We start from the raw sequence: 22,069 nt of genomic DNA on the forward strand, positions 1-22,069 counted from the left end.
TTGAAGTCTCCCGCTGCGATGTATTTCTCACCTAAGAATTGAAAATAATTGTGGCGACACTCGACTGCGAAACATTCCGACGGCTTCGCGACACAACACACATCATCGAAGCGTAACGAGCCATCGATATCTCTACGGTCTTTTCGCCGAATATTTGGAAGAAAGCGTACGTGGTAGCGATCGCGGACGTCTAACGAACGCGCGCGTAGTGGGGATATTGAGGGGCAAGAAAAGAAACGAATCCGTAAACAGAGGCATTCGAGTTTGAACAACGAAGTGCGAAGGATCTTGTTTTAACAGCGAAGCAAGCATAGTCGAGAAGCAAAAAAGTGGTAATCGAGGATTGTACGAAAACAGTTGAAAGCGAGGATTGTTGATTCTTAAACAAATTATATTGTCGAATACTGCTTCTTGGGCACCCTATATCAAACGCCACCTCATATTGTTCCCATTTTTGTAATATCATTTTGTGTCGCGGTGGTGCATATACTGCTGACATCTGGAAATAATTGCTGTTAGTTAAGTGCTTAAAGTGTCACGGAAAATAAGACGACGGCGTTTTTGCATCGTTATTGTCTATCATAACTGATTTCAGACGCTTTGTTCGATTTTTATCCATTTTATCTCGCCGTCGCTCCTATGTCGTTATCCATGCAAAAATGTTTGAATAGTTTTACAAGAAGCTGCCAGAAGATTCCTTCCTTTACGACGATCGAAAGCACTTTAGCATGATTTCAATGGGGAAATTCACCACTTTCAACATTTCTCATCTGGAGATTTGAACATAAGCGAAAAGTATAATTGAACATTTCCTATAAATTAATTCGTACTTTAGAAACTTCAATTTCTATGTGTCACGAAACTTTGTTACGATCAAACCACGTTGATACGATTATCATCTTTGCAAAAGAATTGATATAATTGCAAGATAATTTCTATAATGTGTATAGGACGAACAAGTATAACAAATTAATAACAAACTGTAATATAAACATTTGACGTAATACTATTTCGTAAAAGATCATTAGAAAAAGAAATTGAGCAATATTTGAGGTTCATCGAAAATATTTCCATGTAATCTGCCTTTCAAAGTTCACAAGATTTTCAAACCATTTGAAGAATCTAACTATATATGCAGGCTGCTTATGCTACTAATTTCAGCGTTATTCCCGCATTGACGATAATATTTTTTTCCAAGTGTAATTTTCTTTCTATTTTCTTCTTTTAATGGAAACCTTCCCCCTTTTTTCACACATCAAATGCTCTCGTCATTGTACGAACAAAATATTCAGTTAAAGTGCTCGAGAAACGATTAATTCACAATATATTTAAACTTTAATTTCTTAAATCCTTTAGCAATTACTATTTGCTTGAAAACTTATGCAAAAGTAAATGTATACCATAGAATTTTAAGATGGATAAAGAATTGATATATTCGATATTTCAATCAAATTCTCATTATAAAACTTCCCCCTCGTTTATGTCCATTATATCACCGCTTGAACATCATTGTAACACGTAAGTGGCACCTAGCGAATTCCCCATCAACCTAAACGGTATAGAGGTCGTTGCTTCCATCTAACAGAGCTGCTAACTTAACAAATATCCTGAGTGACACGTCAGTCACGATCCGATCGTCAATCGCTTAGTCTGGGCGCGAAAATTCGATCTCAAGATGTTTAAATTATTTCTGTCCATTTTATTCTTCTTAATATCTTTCCTGGCCGTCTGACTTTCTTCGATGCTCGTCTTACTGATTTCGCCTATCGGTCGATCGGTGCAAAGACAGACGTGCAGGCAGATAGGAAAGTACGAGGTGTGTGATAAAATGGCAAACATGGCGGACGTCATCTTACAAGAATCTGACTTAGAATCAAAGATCCTCCACTTGAACGTGTGAGCTATCGGGGAAAATGTTTTCAAAAATTTAACACCTGCGAAATTGAACCTTCGTCAAGGTAAGAAAACCTGAAAAATGAAGAAGAAATCGTTTAAAGGATTGGAAAATGTATTCTGGCTAAACCTAACGTACAATGTCATACCACTGTTGCCAAATCTGTTCTCAGAACCGAAGCGATTGAGTTTCCTGTATCTGATGTACAATAAGATTAACGAGATATCCCAAGACCTTGTTGGCGGACGTGCCGCATTTGTTGGGGCTGAATTTCGGATTGAACGACATCGAACCGATCGACAGAAGTTCGGTTACAGCAGTATATTCGCCTCCGGTTAAACGATAATAAGGTTATTAGCGTAGAGCCTGGAGTTTGTAGATATATTGTAGGATTGAACCTTCTGGAATTGGGAAACGATAAACTAACCATCATCCAGCCAGGAATCCTACAAGGATTGTCCAGATTGGACTATGTCATATTGAAAGGAAATCAGTTAAGCAGAGTGTCTTACATCGATTACAAACAACTAATTGGTTTATATGATTTGAACTTAGATTACAATCAAATAGCAAGTATCGAGCTAGCATCGTTCCTAAACATGAATTACTTGAAGCAACTGCACCTGAGCACGAATATAACTGCAATTATCTTTGCCATGTTTCATAGACTAACGGATTTGGACGAGCTGGATCTCGCTGATAATAAGATCGTTATAATGCAACCTGATGTGTTTGAAGACCTTTCAGTCCTAGCATTCGTAAACCTTACGAATAATAAATTAACTGGCATAAATGTAAACGAGTTTCCATTTTACCATTATATAAATATGCGGTTAAAATAATCCTTGGTATAATGTGTTATGCGAAGACTGCAGAATGTACAAATTGGTGGAATAACAAAATGTGACGCATAAACATGGCGAGCGCAAAAATCAATGAGTTTGGCCAGGGTATGACAAGTCTGCGTCGAGTAGCTAAGATAGCGGAGCTAGAGGCTCTTTTTACGCTTCTCACTAATGAGCCAAAGCGGAGCTTTCAGGCTCGAAAGACTACGACTTCGGCAAAAGCATCGCAGAGGTACATAATGCTATCGCAGATGATAAATCGTTAGATCTAGATGCTAAACTAGTTGAATTTTCACACAGCTTAAATCGCTTCAGCTAAACAAATCTGACCCTCCTCCTTTTTTACAACAATCTCTGTTTCTAGAATCTGACAATCTCACTTCATACCTTTGTTTTAACATTCTTTGACCAGGGAAAGTTACAAGTCATATTAGAATATCAACATATCTCGATATCCCGTAACATCTCGTTCTGATATTTTTAAATCGGAAAACGTTCATTCATGCTGTTGAAGACATTACAGTTTATTGAACTCTCTTCAGCAGCTTGATGATATTAGTAAAACAACCATATTCTACTCCTTCCAATGTGCAATATGCAGAATTACAACTGTCGAGGTATTTCTTTTTGTGCATGTAAAATTATTCCACCTAGAAGAAACGAGGGTATCATGTTGTTTCAAAATTCGAATCAACAAATTTGTGGAATTGAGGAAGACAATGTATTCAGTTACTCTAGTAGTTCTTGTTTCGATTACAAATTTTCGCTTTTTAATATGTCGTTTAAAATCTGTTGAAATTATATAGGCTGTGGATGTCGTGTAAAATGTAAATTTACATTTTGTGACATAAAAATGGCGATAGAATTGTTGTGTATTTAACGACGCTACTTAAGAAACTCTCTTTCATATTATTCCTCTGCTTGCCGAGATGAATGTTAGATAAAAATGGAGTTTCACACGGGAAATAAAAATCACCCTCTTTTCTTTTGTTCCAAGTTTCCTTCGTTCTTTAATTTGCATCTGTTCTATTCTACTTGCTCCATGCAAGAATATTATCGTGGATATGTAGTTCATCTTGAACCATTCATCGTTTTCCTCTTTCATTTTCTTTCTTAGGCTTATCATTTACGAGAAAAAACGCTGGGAAGTAATAGTATAAATACCTTATACATAGAATTCAAATTACTTCTAACAAAAATTGCCAAGAAAACAAATTTCCATCTATATCTAAAAAATGTACACAAATACGTAATTTCAACAATTTTTACATACTCCATAATCATCCCAGATGCTGTAAAAAATTTGCAATTATCCAGCTCCAATACTATTTTCAGATAAGTATGTACTTTCTCCAGCGTGGGAAATTGGTGAAAAACTCGACGACCTTGTAACCGGTTCATCTCGCTTGTCCTAACTCTAATTTAATCAAGCTTACACCGCCATTACAATATTAAGTAGATTGAATCAGACGCAATGATATCATAATGATAACGCATGGTCCTTCCAATTCGACACTCTCTCGTATGACAATTGCTTCATCCGCTCGTAATAACTAGCTGAGTTAAACAGTTGCCTCGACCAGTCGCAATGGCGTTATTTTAATCTCTATATTTTTTAAAAAATCCTGTTTATGAAAACCTTGGCATATCTTAGGCCACTAATAAAAATAACAAAAAAATAACAATAAGAAACTGATAGAAATAACTGGAAACTATACTATGATAGTATATACTATGACACATTCTAGTCAATATCTATACTCGAAACTTTAATTAATATAATTATTCTTACGAAAGTAAGAATTCCTTTCAAGAATCGGAGCTGCAAGTTCAAGTAACATCTCGAATATTTTGCGCGTCCAATAACTCGCAAAACGATAATAAAGCGTGGTAGTAATCTCGCGGAGATGGCGCCGCGATGCTCGAGAGCGTCTTCATTCGTCGTTTCAAATATATATGTCTCTTTGCCTTCGTATCATTTCCTGTGCCTGTCTCATGGTACGAATTGTATTATGAAACACGCGAAGACACACAGCTCTGGGCAGAAATCCGAACAATTTCCTTTCCTTCTTTACGGTCGATGATACCAAGCGCTTTTGTGATCGAGAACACGCTGCGACACCGTTGCCACATTTCGGCCGAAGGTGCCCGAGTAATCTGCACAGATTCAATCTCGACGATAATACATCCAAAACTTCGATTCGAAACGTAGCCCCTTCACGGCACTGTTTACTGTTTCCAGTCCACACATCGGACCTACAGCGTCGATATATATAATAAATCGTGCAACTGAGAAAGACAATGTGTCATCCAAATAAGCTGTATTTTGAATTTAATTTATTAAAGGCTACGTTTGTGTTAACACGATAATTTATATGTAATTTTTGTTTCAATTAATATACATGATATTATGAAGTTCCGTTTTTAACGTTCCATTATATTATGAAAGAGAATTGGCTAAGGATCTACTTCTTAGTTCTTACCACCTTGTCCTCCATCATTTTCTCTTACACCTAATCTTTCTTAGAGATAACAGTGTTTCCTCAAGAGACCCCGCAGTTATATTTAGTCAGAAATTTTTATTAATGTGACTGTGTTACCATACTACATACAAATAAATTACTGTATTCTAGTTATAATTTTCTATTGTATGAGAAAAGAACAAATTGGGCAAGACTGATAGTCTAAAGCGAACCAAATTAATTCTTAACTAAATTACAAGACTTCCTCAAGTACGTTCGTCGAGTATTCGTCAAATACCTCACCGTGCCAATCGAAACTCCACGTCTCATCGAACCGAGATTTCTCGGAAGCTTTGAATACAATTTCACGAGAAAATGTTACAATATTCTAACGAAGAATACATCTCAGCTTGACGTATCGTTCCATCTAAAAAGTTAAAGACGACGTTCCGTTTTGTCGAATCCGTTCAGAGATATGTGCAAAGAGAATCTTCCCACGCAACTTTTTCCCTTCGTCGTCTTCCATACGTTCAACCATACATACGAAGATATTAAGATGCTAGCTGTTAACGAAACATCGTGTATTATATGCATTTTATTGTAGATTCAGAAATCGCCGATATTTAGCTATTTACAATTTCTGCAAGCGAATGACTTTGTGCTTTGATTTTAGCACTTGGAACATATTGGCGCGATACACATTCATATTTAACGCTAATATATATGTGTTTTTGTGTGTATACACGTAGTTAAGCATTTCTTACGTAACTACGCACGATTGTGAAATTCGTCTCATTTTTACTCGATTGTAACGCTAGAAGTGTTGTTCCATCGAGCAAAATATCAGATTTCCTGCCTCCCTTTTTTTTCCCCTCTTCTTGTAAGAGTTTTCTATGAAAGCACCGATATCACGGGCATTTGTCGTTATCTCCTTTATAATTAAAGTTCTTCCGTAATTCTCCAGAAAAATTTATGATGCTGAAGTTATTATGGCGTGCAACCTCTGTGCCAAGCCGAAACTTTCGTTTGCTCTTTAATCCCTTGAAACATGTAAAATTCAGGTTGAAGCGACCTCGAGGAAAAAAAAACGCCAGGATTTAGAGGGGATCGCGCGAGAGTGGTAATACGATATATGTTAAACGGAAGTATTGGTGATATAAATGTGAGGGATAAAAGAAGCTATTGAATTTGAGAAATTTCTTTTTCTCAATATTATTCGCTTACGAAATATTCTCCTAATTTGTAAATATTTTCTGGGCGCCGGAGAAAGGCTTTCGAAAATGTATTCTTAATTACATTACATTCGGGAATAATAGTTATGTATTATATTTACGGAAGAAAAATAAACATCCATTGTGAAAGATATAATACTGCACCCGTAAAATGTAAAGTAGCAATTCAATTATATATATTCGATATATATTATTTAGTAATTTTATATACATATATTCCAGTAATAATTTCAAGCTGATTCTTCTAGTATTGTTACTGTATCTTTCGCTTTTTGCTTCAATTCTTAAACGAAGATTAAAGATTAAACTCATTAGAATACTAAACTGTTCACTGAATATTCTTGCAACATTCATCAGCATTGTTATACCTACAATGCCTTAATATATCACACTTGCAAATCTGAAAAATTTAGCTTCATCCTCTATAACCCAGTATTTTATGTATTCAAAAGAAGGAAAGATAGTAATTGTTATAAATAAACCATTTGACATCGATGTGAAACTATATCAATGAAATAAAACAGTTCATAGTATAATCAGATAAAATAAAGTATGAACGTGTGGATATCGAATCTTCAAGTTACATTGTATTCTATAATATTATAAAATATTAATGCATCCTAAGAGTCGTAATTAACAAAATATTTGAATCTAATCTTCAACCTACATTGCAAAAGATTGCTTCGTTCCAAAAATTATAAATAGAAGAGAAACTTCCATATATCATTGCCAATAAAAAATTGAAACATCTATGGAATTACATATGGTACAAGTAATCGGCAGCCGGACAAGCCACGTTAACAAACAACCCTGTGCCACTCCATTTGACCACCCTGTGCAGTGATCGCGTCCAATTAATCGTAGAACAAAACGCGGCCAAATAGTCCAATTAACGCGTTCAATTAATCGACCGACTAAACGCAAAACTATTCAGCTTCCCGATCGTTCGAACGAATGTTTCCGGTAAACACGATTGTATGCGTGGAACAGGAGTGTCACAAGAATTTGCTCGGTAAACATACAATTGCACAGAGAAGGGATCGTTGATTTTCGATGCTAACGCACGAAAAGACAAGCTGGCGATGAATTCGAGACCGAGAAATATAAAAAACATAGTCGATTTGTTTCTTTTTTATCGGCGATCGATCATTGCTATCGACATCTTAATGGTGAACTTGGACACCAAGCAGCACCATCGCATGTTCGTTTTCGGCGTTGTAATTTACGAAGCACCAGCATGGGAATAAGGTTGTCGTCATCGAGACGTGGAATTGCCTCTGACCAACAGGCAGCATGGAGCGTATGTCCCTGCTCTTAGTAGCCATGCTGATCTTATACAAAATATGATATTTGATAAGTTTGTAGAGATTTATAAGAAAACGTTTAATTAGTTGAATTGATACTTTTATGAAATGTAACTATTTATTATAGAATATACAACGATGTTCATAATATTATAGAAACATGATGTTAAAATTAGAATTAGTTTTATTATTGATATCTACCAGCTCTTTTGAATTTTGTTTTTGGAAGCTTATTGAGAAAAATTTAGATGAATTGTATAGAATATTCAGAGAAGTCTGCAAAATATTTAATTCTGAGGAAAAAATGAAAGTTCAATGGACCATCCATCTTGATATAGCTAGATCTCTCTCATAACAAAGATCACTATAATAAAGTCTAATGGATATGGAAGAAATCCAGCACTAAAAATCTTAAACCTTGCGAACAATATATTAACTGGCATGGATACAAAGATCGAATTTGATCATTATGTGGACGTCCAGCTAAAATAATTTTTGGTATCATGTGTTATATATAGACTTTGTAGAATGTAGAAATTGGTGCAATAAAAAAATGTGACGTATAAATACGTCGAGCGTGAAAAAGCTATATAATAATGCGATTGGTCAGACTATAAGAAGTTTACATCGAGTAGCTAGAAGTTCCTTTTATGGTTCTTAGAAGTGAGCTGGCTGAGCTTTCAGGCTCGGAAGTCTTCAACTTCCGCTCAAGCAGGGCAGAGATACATAGTACTATCGCAGACGATAAGTCATTAAACCCAAATGCTAAGGTAGTTCAACTCCTGCACAGCTTAACTCGCTTCAGCTAGACAAATCTGACCCTCGTTCTTTTTTATAACAATCTCTGTTTTTAGCCTCTTACGATCTCACTCCCTACTTCCGTTTTAAGCTTCTTTAATCAGGAAGAGTTACAAGTTATATTAGAATGTTAACATGTCTCGTTCTGATTTGTCTAAATCCGAAAATGTTCGTTTAGTTTGTGACAACACTACAATTTGTCTGGTTCTCTTCAGTGCCTTGGTATTATTAGCAAAATAATTATATTCTACTTCTTCCATAGTGCAATCATATTATTATTATTTTACCTTACAGCATCATTAGCTCTTGAGGTCTACTTTTCTTTGTGGCTGTAAAATTGTTCTACCTCGAAGCAGCAACTTTTTACGAAATTAAAGTGAAGAAATTTAGAATTGGGAGGGCGATCGTATCCATTTATTCTAATAGTTTTTACTTCGATTAAAAGGTTTCGGTTTAGAATAGGCCGTCTAATATCTGTTCAAACGACATAAACTACTGATGTTCGTATAAAGTGTACGTTTACATTTTGTGACATAAAAATGACGATACGGTCGCCGTAAACTTAACGAGGCTACTTAAGAATCTCCCTTTTATATTACTTCTGGGCTCGTCCAGATGAATTTTAGATGAAAGAAGATTTAACAGGGAGAGATCAGAGGAGATAAAAATCCCGCTTCTACGTTTCTTCCCAAATTTTCTTCATTTTCTAATTTGCGGCCATTCTTACCTACGAACGGTACATGCATTATCGTGTAACGTGGTAAAAACCTGCGTATATCTACCTATACGTGTATTCATTCCGTTGCAGAGATTGCATCGTAATTTTTCAGGTTTTATTGTCCTGTCATATCGCTGTACTCCTGGGAAAACATTATAGTATTTCAGGACGAATATCGGTAAGCTATCGTATCGATGGTTCTATTCGAGTGAAGGATTTTAATAGCTTCACTAAAGAAGAGAATTCGTATTAGCTTCTGGCAAATAAATTTCAGATTCGTCGTTACCGATGGAGAAATTATTACATACTAGTTTAGCGTTATGTAGTGAAGCTACAGAATCCAAGTACAAAATATGAGATTATTCAAAAAGTTAGTAACGAACTTTGAGCACAATTTGAAGGAAATGTATTTTTATGGCATACACATCTTATCGACTGAAATACACATAGTATTTCTTTTAAATATGAATAAAATTTGTGCAAAGGGAAGTCCTCTTGCAATCTTTTCAAAATCTGCCACGGAACATATCGATTGTGAAAAACGTCACGAATTTTCTTATCGATCCAATACATATACATATGAAATATGTAAAGAAAGGTAGTATATATGTTATAAATATTTATCGGATGGAACAATTGTCTGTTTTTATCTGTGTGAAACATAATCGTCATTATGTTAACTATGACATGTATATAGTGAACAGAGAATTAGAATTTCGTGCACACAAAGGACAGCTGATCTCGCTCAGCTCAACTGTCGTACGCGAGTGTGAAGTAGTTTACGAGTATCTTAGGACATTCTCGATCTTGTGCAGTCACGAATTGTGTGGTTAAACGTAAAGAAACTGTATGCGACCTATGCATTTCTATATGTGTCCGTACTATATGTCAAAAGCTTCGATTTGTATCTATTCAATTGGCAAATAAGTGATCGCGAATTTTGTCAATGCCACGTAATGACAAAATCTTAATTGGCAACCCAATATTTCGTTTTATTGTGTTAGAAATTTTGTTCGTCTTTGTTTGTATGGAAAATTACAAATTTTAAAGTTAATATTGAGATATGTGTAATTTTGTATGCTATATTAGATTAGCCGCGCAGTAGTGACACACATATGTGAGTAAGAGTGTGTGGCAGTATGTACGTGCACAGCGTCTCGTAAAACAGAAGAATGCAACTGTTCCGTTGGTAATGTGGTAAAGAAGATGGCGAGACAAAGAGAGTGCTGAGACGCGTGCAAATGTGTATCGACGAATACTTGTCAATCGCATATCTATTGAATCTGAAACTATTTTGATATCAATTCTAAGTGTAATGCAAGTGTTGTTATACATTTATTTCGGTGATTAAGATCCGCAATTCTCAACGGTTATGAATCTTAGAAAGAAATATTTGAAAAGTTGGGGTTAGGTTGGGCAAAGTTGGTTCCTTCCGTCGCCGTATCCATTATTTTTGCTTGGTTATTTTTATTAGACACTGGATTGAAACAAAGCACACCTATCAGCTCTCGGGGAAACTTAAATTGGTTCGAGAATTTTTCTAACGAACAGGGGATGCGACTTGAAACGTCAATCGATTGATTTTATCGGTCGATTCAGGTCCTCTAAGCCGGCTAAAAAGTATCGTTCACGATATCCACGGGATTGGCCGGTGAAGCACGGGTTTGATTTAATTGACTTAGCCGATAACGTTGACGCCGTTAAGAGCACATACTCCTGTTTGTAAATATTGGAACACTTGCTGATCTCATATAAAGTGTAATACATGATCATTTCATACAGATTATGAAGGAAACGTTGAATTGGTTGGAATTATATTCTCATGAAAGATTACGATTTAAAATACACAAAATGGTACGTAATATTACACAGACACAATATTTAATATTAATATATAATTGTAATTGTAATTGTATTAAATAATATTTATATATAATTGTATTAGTGATATCCATTATCTCCTTTGAGTTTTGGTATTGAAACCTCACTGAGGAAATTTTTAATGAGACGCATAGAAAGTTCAAATAAATCTGTAGAAATTCTGAATCTGGTTGAAAATTAGTCAAGTATAAAACTATAATGGCAAAGTATGAATCGGTCATGAGCAAATGTTAAATGTAATTGGAATCGCAAAGAATGAATAGCAGAACCACTGAAAACTAAAGTATGAGATGTGTATCTATCAAAGAAACAAGAAATGAAGGTTACAGTGAATTTAACGAAGTAGAACATGGTACTACAAAATGTGAAACCTGTTAAAAGAAGAAAAAATAAAGAAAGATCTTAGAAAAATTCTAAAATTTACTATCTTGAGGTCGTATAGTATTTTGTATCTATGAATGTTTGATCAACTAAATTAGCAAACCAGGAAATAAAGTTGCTCGATCTGGATTAACAGGAAGGTAACAAAACCGGTATCGATTCGAGGTTAGTTACCTGGTTATTATTGGGTTGGCAAGTAAGTGATTGCGGCTTTTATCATTAGATGGTAATGACAAAATCCGCAATCACTTAGTTGCCAACCCAATAATACACAACGATTACTCGCTAGAAAGTTCACTGTTCGCTTGGTAAAAAAGTGAAACAAATCCGCGTATCGGGTTATATTTTCATATGATATGTGTATTACATCGCGAAAGTCGGCCACGTTGCTTCGTTCTACTGTGTTTCATTGGAATTCCCGCCCATGAAGGTGTTCCAGCTGAAAACGAAGCAAAAGGCGAAAGGATAGGAAGATATTGGAAAAGGAGAATTTTAATTTTTCCAATAGAAAGTTGAAAATAAATTGAAATCCATGGAACCTGATGTTTAATGTTACGAAAAAATGTCATATCAAGTAACCCGATGCTTATGGGCCGCCGTTATACCTAATTAGATATAATCAGGTGAACAGACAATATTCAAAGAAATGAAAAATGTATGTATACGAGACACGAATATAAAAGATATCCAATTACACTGACATACACATGTACATAAAACGATAAAAAACGACTGGAATATATTGGCGTGTGTGCGTGTGCAGAAAGCAGGACGCGTATCGATAAATACGTACACAAACACACATGTATAGGCACAGAAAGGCCGAAGGGTAAATAGGCAAACACACGCACACACGTAAATACACATAGGCGCGGAAGCAAGCAAAGCGCTATTATGAAATCCACTGAACATAATATTGGTAAATTATGGGTTTCCATTTGCGGTGGAGCAAACAGGTCGAATTGGACAAATGTCGTGAAGGACTATGCCATTGCAGCAAGGAATCAATCAGGCGACGCAACGTTACGAAACGCATAAAACAGTCAAGTTTAAACGGTGGAAAATCGTGGAAACTTGTCCGTAGACGGAGAGCAACGCCAAGTTAGACAAACTCCCATAGTCCCTATAATTGGACGAACGGAACGAAATTCCTATGGAATTACACAAATGTTTCACAAATGAAATGGCTTTTTGTCTTTTCTCTTGTTTTACGATGGGTGTCGCGTCAAATTTCGTGCCGCATTTTTCTCTGCTGACATTTGTTCCCTTAGCGCGCCAGAGCACGCGCATGAAAAATCTTTTTTAAGGGAAGAATGGAAAATATAAAACAGAGGGGGACGTGTCTGGTGTTCGGTAACGATAAATCACTGTAAGAAAAAAGAAGGGAAATTATAAGGTTTCTCTGCAACGGAATTTCGATTTCACTGAATTTTTATTCCCGCAGATAGATAGGTGTTCCGTACTGTAATTCATCGTAACGATAATTATTTATCATTCAGTGGATTCAGTAAATTACGATTTAATTGATTGCAGTATGGCAAGGGTGCAATGACTGACAGCGGTCGAGTGTTATTTTTACAAGCAAAACAATGAAGTTTCAACTATATTCTCGATACACAGTGGCTCACGAAAGTATTGAAACGTTTACATGTGCAAACTTGAATGGCTGAAATAATGTACATTAAAGTAATTTGCTTAGACAAGCAGATGTCAGTAGGAAGTTTTGAGGTTATGTCAGTAAAATTTGAAAAGGTTTCAACAACGTAGGTAGGAGTTGATATATTTATTAGAAACACGCACTGTAAGTGATTGACAGAAGTATTTGAACGCTACATATATTATTAAATAAATTAATATTAATATTTTGTTGGACCACTTTTAGCAGCGATAGCGTGTCTCAATCGACGTTCCATACTGTAAACCAATGATTTTGTAAAACTACTCTCAACGGAATTCCATATTTCTATAATTTTATCTTTCAATACTTGCTTTGTGGTTATCTGGAATTTATTTAATCTTTTTCCGATTTCAGTCCATAAATTTTCAATCGGATTTACGTCTGGACTTTGCGGTGGAGTAATTAACATGTGTGGCGTGTTATATACGATCCATTCTTTCACAATTCTAGCAGTATGCTTAGGATCATTATCTTGTTGAAAGTGGAAATCTTCCAATAATCCTAATTTACGGGCACTTTCTTTAAGGTTATTTTTTTAAATATTGAAATACTTATATTTATCAAGTATTCCATCAATAAATATCAAATTTCCGGTGCCACTGTCAGCAGTACAGCCTCACGCCATGAACGATCCACCTCCATGTTTCAATGTTTCATGTAAATGTCGAATTTCCAATTCCGTATTTGATTCTCTCCGCACATAATTTTGTCCATCCGAGCAAAAAATGTTAAACTTTGACTTTTTCGAAAAGATGACTTTGTCCCAAAAAAGAATTATCTTTATTAATAGAGGTTTTTGCAAAAGTCAATCTTTTTTTATGATTTACCTCATTAATATATGGCTCTGTCATGAAAATCATTATTTCGTAAGATCAGTCGACATAATTCCGGGTGAACTTCTTTATGAAACATATCAGCTACCATACTTGCGAGTCGAGAAGCGGATAAAGTAGGATTTTTTTTAATTCGCGAATGATAACTTTCTCCTCTCTTCCAGTCAATTTCTTTGGTCGACCTGATCGACCTTTGTTTACAAATGTTCCCTCGTTTTTTGACTTTTTTATGATATAATGTATCATGGACTTGCTTCTGTTCACAATTCTGGCAATCTCGTTATATGATCTGCCGTCCTCATGTAATCGGATATTATTTCTCTTTCACACTTTTTTGTTTCACACTTTCTGGTATTTATTTTAAATGCTATTGTGCACACTTTTACGTTACTGTTACTGAAACGACATCTAACATCAATTGAACGTACGAATATTTTCATTTAGCAATGATCTTTACATTCGGTGCAAAGGAAGATGAAAAGCTATCAGCAGTGTTACAGCGTTCGAATACTTTTGTGTGAAGATAGTACACCTTATTTTATTAATTGAAATTTGTAAGTGTAAGCGTTCGAATACTTTCGTCAGCCACTGTATATTATTTCACCCCTTTTGTTCTATTACTTCAACCATCTTTCATCGGATCACATTACAAAAAGAAGAAATATTTCGTCAGTTTCATTAACCCCTTCCCATGCCATTTAACTCGACGAAACTCGGGTCCAAACGGTAGGCATCAAAGTGTAGTAAACAAACCAGATATTCAAAACCAGATGCACGAGAAGTCACAATTTTTTTTTTTTTATTATTTAATTTGTACTTTACAATTTGTCCAGCTGGACATTTGATAAATTTTCTTAACCTAATTGCTAAATAATATGTGGATGGCTGCTCGCAAGGGGATACCATTTTCGAGTTTGACTATTTTATTTTTTTAGTGAGGTCAGTGGGGTGTTTTCTTTTTAATCAACAGTCACAAACTTGTGGAAATAAACTTTAATCCTTTTTCTTTTTGTAGATATTATAAATATATTATATTTTGTAATAGATGACAGTTCCAAAATTATATTTCATGAATAAACAATACTTCAATAGAAATTCAAACATCTTCAAATGTTATTTTGTCCTAAGGAATGTAATAATAGTACGCCTAAAAATAAATACCATATTATAAACAAAAAATTCAATTATAAGAAATATTCACCTTGAATTAATATCTAATAAGAAAATACTTACAACTCTAAAAAACCTCCATGATGCTTCCTAAAACACTCTGGCAAATGTAAAGCTATTTGTTGACGAGCCTGGTTAGTGATATTCATGTTTGTGCTAAGATCACGAGTCAGACTTGTTAACACTAGAACTACCACCACACCAGTCAAATTGATTGATTTTACAATTTTATTTTAAAAGTCTTACTTCATGTTATATTTTTTTCTGCAATGATGTAATGACTTTAGCAACGATAACTAAAAGAATAATATAATGAATCTTATTTTGGTTTTTATATATACAAACTGAAAATAATTTTGTATCAAGGCTACTTATACCAATACCAGTCAAAATGACTGGTACTTGTCAAAGTGTAAAAGGGTGCTGCAATCTGTTTATCGAACCCCATATTATCATAAATATCACACCAGTCAAAATGACTGTTTCTACAATTTTATAAACTTGCCAATCTTCGTTTAGGAATAATGGTCCCAGATGATATTAATAATACCAAAAATGTACTACATAACATGGAATTCCTCCCGTAAGAAAATAATAAATCAATAAATATAAAAATATTCTATTATTACGTATTTTTTAAAGACCAGTCATTTTCACTGGTTTAGTTAGAAATAGCTTCGTGTTAACTATCGGTAGTTCTAGTGTTAAAGCACAAGAAGAGGTTAAGTCCGTTTAAAATTCCACGTAAACCTCCAATTTAATATTTTGTCTGCAGACCAAACAAAATAGCGCGATCTTTTAATATCGGTAAAACATCGATAAAAAAATACGTCTAGTGTTTCGTGTGAAATTGTGATGGTTTGTCGTTATCATCGTATCGTAGTAACAATTTTCAACGAACAAGCGAAAACCAATCGCAGGTGGAACGGCTGAGAAGATCGAGAACATCGACGCAACGAGAATCGCGCTTGAAAATGGGTGGCCATGCGCTAAAACCAAAGCGTCGAGTATAAATAAAGGAAAATGAAAGCAACGTGCAGCCACGATACGCAAATATGAATGCCAAACATTGCCAGAGCGCAGCACGAAAACTCGACGTGTCTGCAAAATAATTAGTTTCAGAGAAGCTTCGATAGAGCGCGAAGTATATATTCTGTCGACACGACGCGATAACTTCGACTTTCGGATAATTAATTTTCCATTCGCCAACACCAACTTTCATAAGAAGTCCTATCAGCGAATCACGTCGATTTTTCATCGTATATCGGTCGAAATAATCGGCTAAGTTCTGATAAAATGACCATCGATTTCCAAAGTTGTAAGGGAAAGACGATAAAGCAGTTTGAAAAGTAAGGTTATGGTGCAATTTCGAACTGATGTTATCTTAATATTGGAATATCATAGGACGAACAAGGATTGATTTCTTAAGCGAAATGAAATCATATTAAAATTCATAATTCATTTAAATGTTTGTAATTTACGATTTAGTTTTCAGGGAAATCATATTAAAATTCATAATTCATTTAAATGTTTGTAATTTATGATTTAGTTTTCAGGAAAATTAATTTGAAAGTGCGTATACGCTTTTATAAGAAATAATTGAATTGAAGAAAACAGGAGGGAAAATGTTATCAATTAAGTATTTTATCTATGTAGGTGAACAATTTCTCAAAAACAATTTTCTTCAAAATTAAGCTTTACATAAGAAAATCGTATCCTACACTTTTCACCTATTAGGTTGGCAACTACGTGATTGCGGGTTTTGTCAATATCACTTAATGACAAAATCCGCAATCACTTAGTTGCCAAGCCAATAGAAGATTGCGAGACAAAGAGAGTGCTGAGACGCGTGCAAATGTGTATCCACGAATATCTTGTCAATCTCATATCAAATGAATCTGAAACTACTTTGATATCAATTCTAAATGTAATATAAGTATTCTTATACATTTATTTTGGCGATTAAGATCCACAATTCTCAACAGTTATGAATCTTAAAAAGAAATATTTGAAAAGTTGGGGCAAAGTTGGTTCCTTCTGTTGCTGTGTCTATTCTGTTGGCAACTAAGTGATTGCTGATTTTGTCATTAGGTGGTATTGACAAAATCTACAATCTCTTAGTTGCCAACCCAATATATCCGAAAATACCTTCCATCGACCATAATCACGCTCTCAATAGGTTTAATTACGTTCTAATTTCATGCAGTCACGAGCACGTGTCTCGAATTTATAAACAAATCGATGGAAGAGTTTCATGTCGATTGCGGTGTCGACCGGATGGCTGGACAGCACCGAGTTTGAAAGGCATTTGCACCATGGACACGTGATACATTTAGTGAAACTAGGTACACACAGAACGATACAAATGAGCTGATTTAACGCGGCCGTATTAATCGTCAGCTGCTTAAGCGATTCGAATACTCTGGACCTCTCGTTAATCTAAAAAATGGTACACGTTACGATTGAATTTGTCGCAACTGCTTCTCAATCTAATTATTCGGTTGGCAACTAATAACTTAGTTGCCAATGAAAAAGAAGCAGCAGAGAACTTTTCTTATAAATTGTCATAGTTGGAACCTTAACTTGTTTGTCAGATACGAGGATAGAAGTAATCAATAGACAAAATGTACAAGGTTTATCTATCGTTTATATTCGTCGAATGATCTGATTCGCGGAAAATCTTTCTCAGAACACAGCTATCGAAGCATTTGCTGTTTTGCAGACCAATTGTTTAAGGTGGAATTGTTTAAGCTGCCTTTATCTGCCAGATTCATCTACAGAGTGACTTCTCTTGAAAGAAGGCTTCCATGAATCAATTGAATCCAATTTCACAAATTAAAGCATGGAACCTTTTCGACGAAAAAGAACAGCCAATTCATTCTTTCTCCAATCGTACACTAATCAAATGGTATAACTATAAAAAGTAAAACACGCTTGCAATGTCTACATGTACATATACATATAACCAGCATCAGAAACCGAAATATTGGATTGGCAACTAATTGATTGCGGATTCTCTCAATGCCACCTAATGGCAAAGTCCGCAATCACTTAGTTGCCATAGAAAGTCCCAATAGGAAATAAAATCCAGGCTTCATGAGCATCCTTGATAAAATAAGAATCAGCTCATCGTTCCCTCAGCAATATACCAATCAAACTATATATACTATATATAAAGCTAAGACTATCAAACGAATTACCGAAATGCCATCCGTAGAAACGAAGACAGCCCAATATTGGGTTGGCATATTCCTGAGGGAGCATTGAACTGATTCCTGTTTTATCAAAGGTGCTCATAAAGCGTGGCTTTTACTTTCCATTAGGTTGGCAACTAAGTGATTGCGGATTCTCTGAATACCACCTAATGGCGAAGTCCGCAATCACTTAGTTTCCAACCCAATAGAAAGTAAAAGCCTTCATGAGCACCCTTGACAAAACAAGAAGCAGTTCATCGTTCCCTCTGCAATATACCAATCAAACTATTTATATTTCGGCAATAAAAGCTAAGACTATCAAACGAATTACCGAAATGCCATCCGTAGCAATCAAGACACCCCAAGTCAACGATCCCAATTACAGCATCGAAGCTACCGCTTCCTGCTTATCGTCGGCCGACAAGTAATAGCCCTAGACACCGTGTACATGGCACATGTGCGCGCGCACTCGTCAATGCATAATGCATATAACAGAGCGATACGATGGCAGACAGTGGCTTAACCCGGTATCTGGTCAGAAGGTTTGCATCGTGATGTGGCTGCTTGTTCTCTCGCTGGTCATACCAACATCCCTGTCGTCGTCGCCAGACGTGGTGACGTGTAGGCAAAGCAACGACTACACGATCTGCCGTGAGGAGGATGTTCTCGTGAATGTCAGCCAACACGGGGAAGCGAACAGCTTGAGCATCCACGATCTAAGCCTAATCGAGGTGCGTGAGGACGCGTTCGAGAACTTGACAGCAACCAGCTTGAGCCTGGGTCACGGCAACCGAATTTCCACACTAACGAAGCTGTCCTTTCGTGGATTAGCGGATTTGGAGGAGCTGCACCTGGACAACAACCGAGTCAGTCTGAAACCTTATCTGTTCTCCGAGCTGAAGAAGCTGAAGGCTCTCTATCTGAGCTTCAATCGGATCGATCACCTACCCAAACACGCATTCGATGGATTGCCCTATCTGAAGTGGCTGTTCCTCAGATACAATCGCTTAACGTCCATCGAGCAAGACACTTTCGTTGACCTGACCGATCTGTTGCAGTTTCTTAGGTTGGATAACAACAGGATCGGCAAGATTGTGCCCGGCAGCTTCGAGAAGCTACACGAACTCACTCATTTGCATTTGGAATATAATCTTATAAGCAAGATCCTACCTGGCACGTTTCGTGGACTGAAAGCATTGACCGCTCTGTTTCTCGATTACAATTCACTGACGAACATTTTCAAAGGAGATTTTGATGACCTGGACTCGTTGCAGATGCTGAACCTTCAGTTTAACGAGATCGCTGACATAGAACCTGGGTCCTTCGACAATCTGTCTAGCTTGAGAAAATTGAACTTGAGGAGGAACAAACTGACCCATATTACCGTCGGAATCTTTGACAAACTGGCCAAATTGTATGATCTAGATTTGTCTTACAATTTCATTGACATCGTAGATCCTGCAGCTTTTAACAGTGGCAATATAGAATCCTTCCATTTCATTCATAACAATCTCAGTGACATCAATGAAAACGTCGTTGGATTGTCCTCTTCCACCATAATATACTCATAAACCTGACACCATAAACAAATCAATAAATATGTGAGGGTCGTTTAATTCAATGGAACGTGATCCAGAGGAACTCGAATGGAAATTCAGACGGTAACCGTTCTAAACGTTCCTAGAAAAGCTTAAACAAGTGAAGCAGCAAGTTGACATTTGAAAGACCAGGATCGACCTTACAGTTACCTACATTACAGAAGCAACTGAATGGAAAGCCTGCAGGTTCCAAGTTTCGCAAATCCAGTACAATCTCAGTTATCTTAAGTCACTTGGGTGGCTAAACGATCATCGAGAGTGTCCACGTCGGTTGAACTAAGAATCTACCAGTAGCCTTCTGTCACTGACTGGTTGGGACATCGCTGGAACTTGGACTGGATTCCCTGTCGATTTTACGCTACCATTTGATTGGAAAGTATCAGGAAAGTTAACGGTTGTACGTGCAACCACGTTCTTGAGAATTCTATTCGATGAGATTGAGGAAATAGATTGGACAAAGTGGAAGAAATATCGTTGAATTGGTGTTCATCGTGGTTCTTCAGTTTGTAAGAGGGTGCAGAACGTTCGCGAATTTCGTGGCTCATGTAAATCCCTTTCGAACGAAGATCAAATGTTTGTGAAGCAAAGAGAAGGCTCCTGTCGCCAAATTTGCCAAAGTCTTAAAATCATATCCTCTAAATGGCATTCGAATTTCTCTGTCCTCCACTGAGTCTCTGGCTGGAGACACGATTCTAAGTTTGCTTTAGGAACTACTGGGTCGGCAACTAAGTGATTGCGGATTTTGTCATTAGGTGGTAATGGCAAAATCCGCAATCACTTAGTTGCCAACCCAATATAAATGTAGATTTCGAAATGGGAATTTTACTTTAATCTCCGTTGACAGAAGATCTATGGATCTTCTAAGACAGAATTTCGAGTCGTTGAGAGATTTATTCTTCTTTTTTCTCCTTTCTCGTTTCTTCTTTTTTTCTCTTTTAATTTTCAAAAGAATGGTTTCTCACATGAAGATTTGGACGATTGACGAGTGAAAATTCAGATATTATCAAGTGAAACGTGTTCATCGGCTGAAAAAGTGGAAATTGATACTCTAGAAATTCCCAAGTGAACAAGTGTCGCCTCCTTGCCACGGCATAATAATTAATGGTAGCATTTAGTTTCTGGAATTAGAGCTGTTCTAACCTAACCTAAAACATAAAACGCTTCAATTACATGAGCTGCTAATTTAGTCGCGAATGGATATTTCTTTTAATTCGTTGCTGCTGATTTTGCCACAAGCTTAATACTTAGCACTTTGTCCTAGGTTACCTAGCTGCGTTGTCCGACGTTGAGCGTGCGCCGTGAATTCTTTACGAACAAGCATAACGTGGGCTGCATATGTTTTACGAAAGAGCGCGAGTTGAGTAGACAGAATTTTCATTGAAAAATATTGATTGTAACTAAAATAAGTTATGTAGTGATCTGAAAAGCCTTAATAACCATTTATTTCATTAAGCAATAATAACATGAACAATATCAAAGTTTGAAATTATATCTTTTAAATTGAAAATTTAATAATTTTGTATTGTATGGTAAATCTGAAAGCAGGGTTCAACACATAAGCCAATGTTACATTTCTTACATTCGTAACGCGAGTCAGTTCTGCGATTATGTTCAGTGCAAACAGCGTAACTTCGTCGTGAAGAATGTTTATTTTCTTTAGTTGCGCAGGATGTAGGAAGATGTCTCTCCGTTAACCGAAATGGTAGGTCGTCCGAATCAACTCTTCCTCCTTTAGCCTCTACTCTGCGTGGCGGGTATTTGTGTAAAATATCTTTTATGAGAAGCAGATGAAAATGTTCAAATGTCCCAGTTTTATTATTAGAACTTTTGTAAAGAATATATGCATTACATATAGCGAGGTCTAAAAGGTGGAAAAAATATTTTTTATACCATTTTGTGCTTTTTCGAACGCAGCGAAGTGAACTCGAAATCATATCGATTTTATCGACTGCGCCCATCACGGCATTGTAACCTGCTACACACTTTGGTTTTCGCTTTGATTTGCCAGTTTGATAATTAATTCTTTTTGTTTCAAATCATCAGAATGTCAGGTGGATAACATCCATACGTCTTTTCTCACA

At 36.1% G+C, this 22,069-nt stretch overlaps 2 protein-coding genes across 8 annotated transcripts in view; both read left to right on the forward strand.

Moving 5' to 3' along the window:
* Positions 1-22,069, forward strand: part of LOC132915408 (tyrosine-protein kinase Btk) — a 358,897-nt gene that overhangs the window by 283,704 nt on the left and 53,124 nt on the right. The window lies entirely within an intron of this gene.
* LOC132915437 (leucine-rich repeat-containing protein 15-like) lies at positions 18,873-20,078 on the forward strand. Its single transcript, XM_060975220.1, has one exon. The coding sequence runs from the start codon at positions 18,873-18,875 to the stop codon at positions 19,959-19,961; it is 1,089 nt and encodes a 362-aa protein (XP_060831203.1). The 3' UTR covers positions 19,962-20,078.

The sequence above is a fragment of the Bombus pascuorum genome, chromosome 17 (genome assembly GCF_905332965.1).
Source record: "Bombus pascuorum chromosome 17, iyBomPasc1.1, whole genome shotgun sequence".
Classification (NCBI taxonomy): Eukaryota; Metazoa; Arthropoda; class Insecta; order Hymenoptera; family Apidae; genus Bombus; species Bombus pascuorum.

What these genes read in the sequence shown, in the direction of transcription:
- LOC132915437 (XM_060975220.1), top strand. Translation starts at nt 18,873, where the DNA reads ATGCATATAACAGAGCGATACGATGGCAGACAGTGGCTTAACCCGGTA.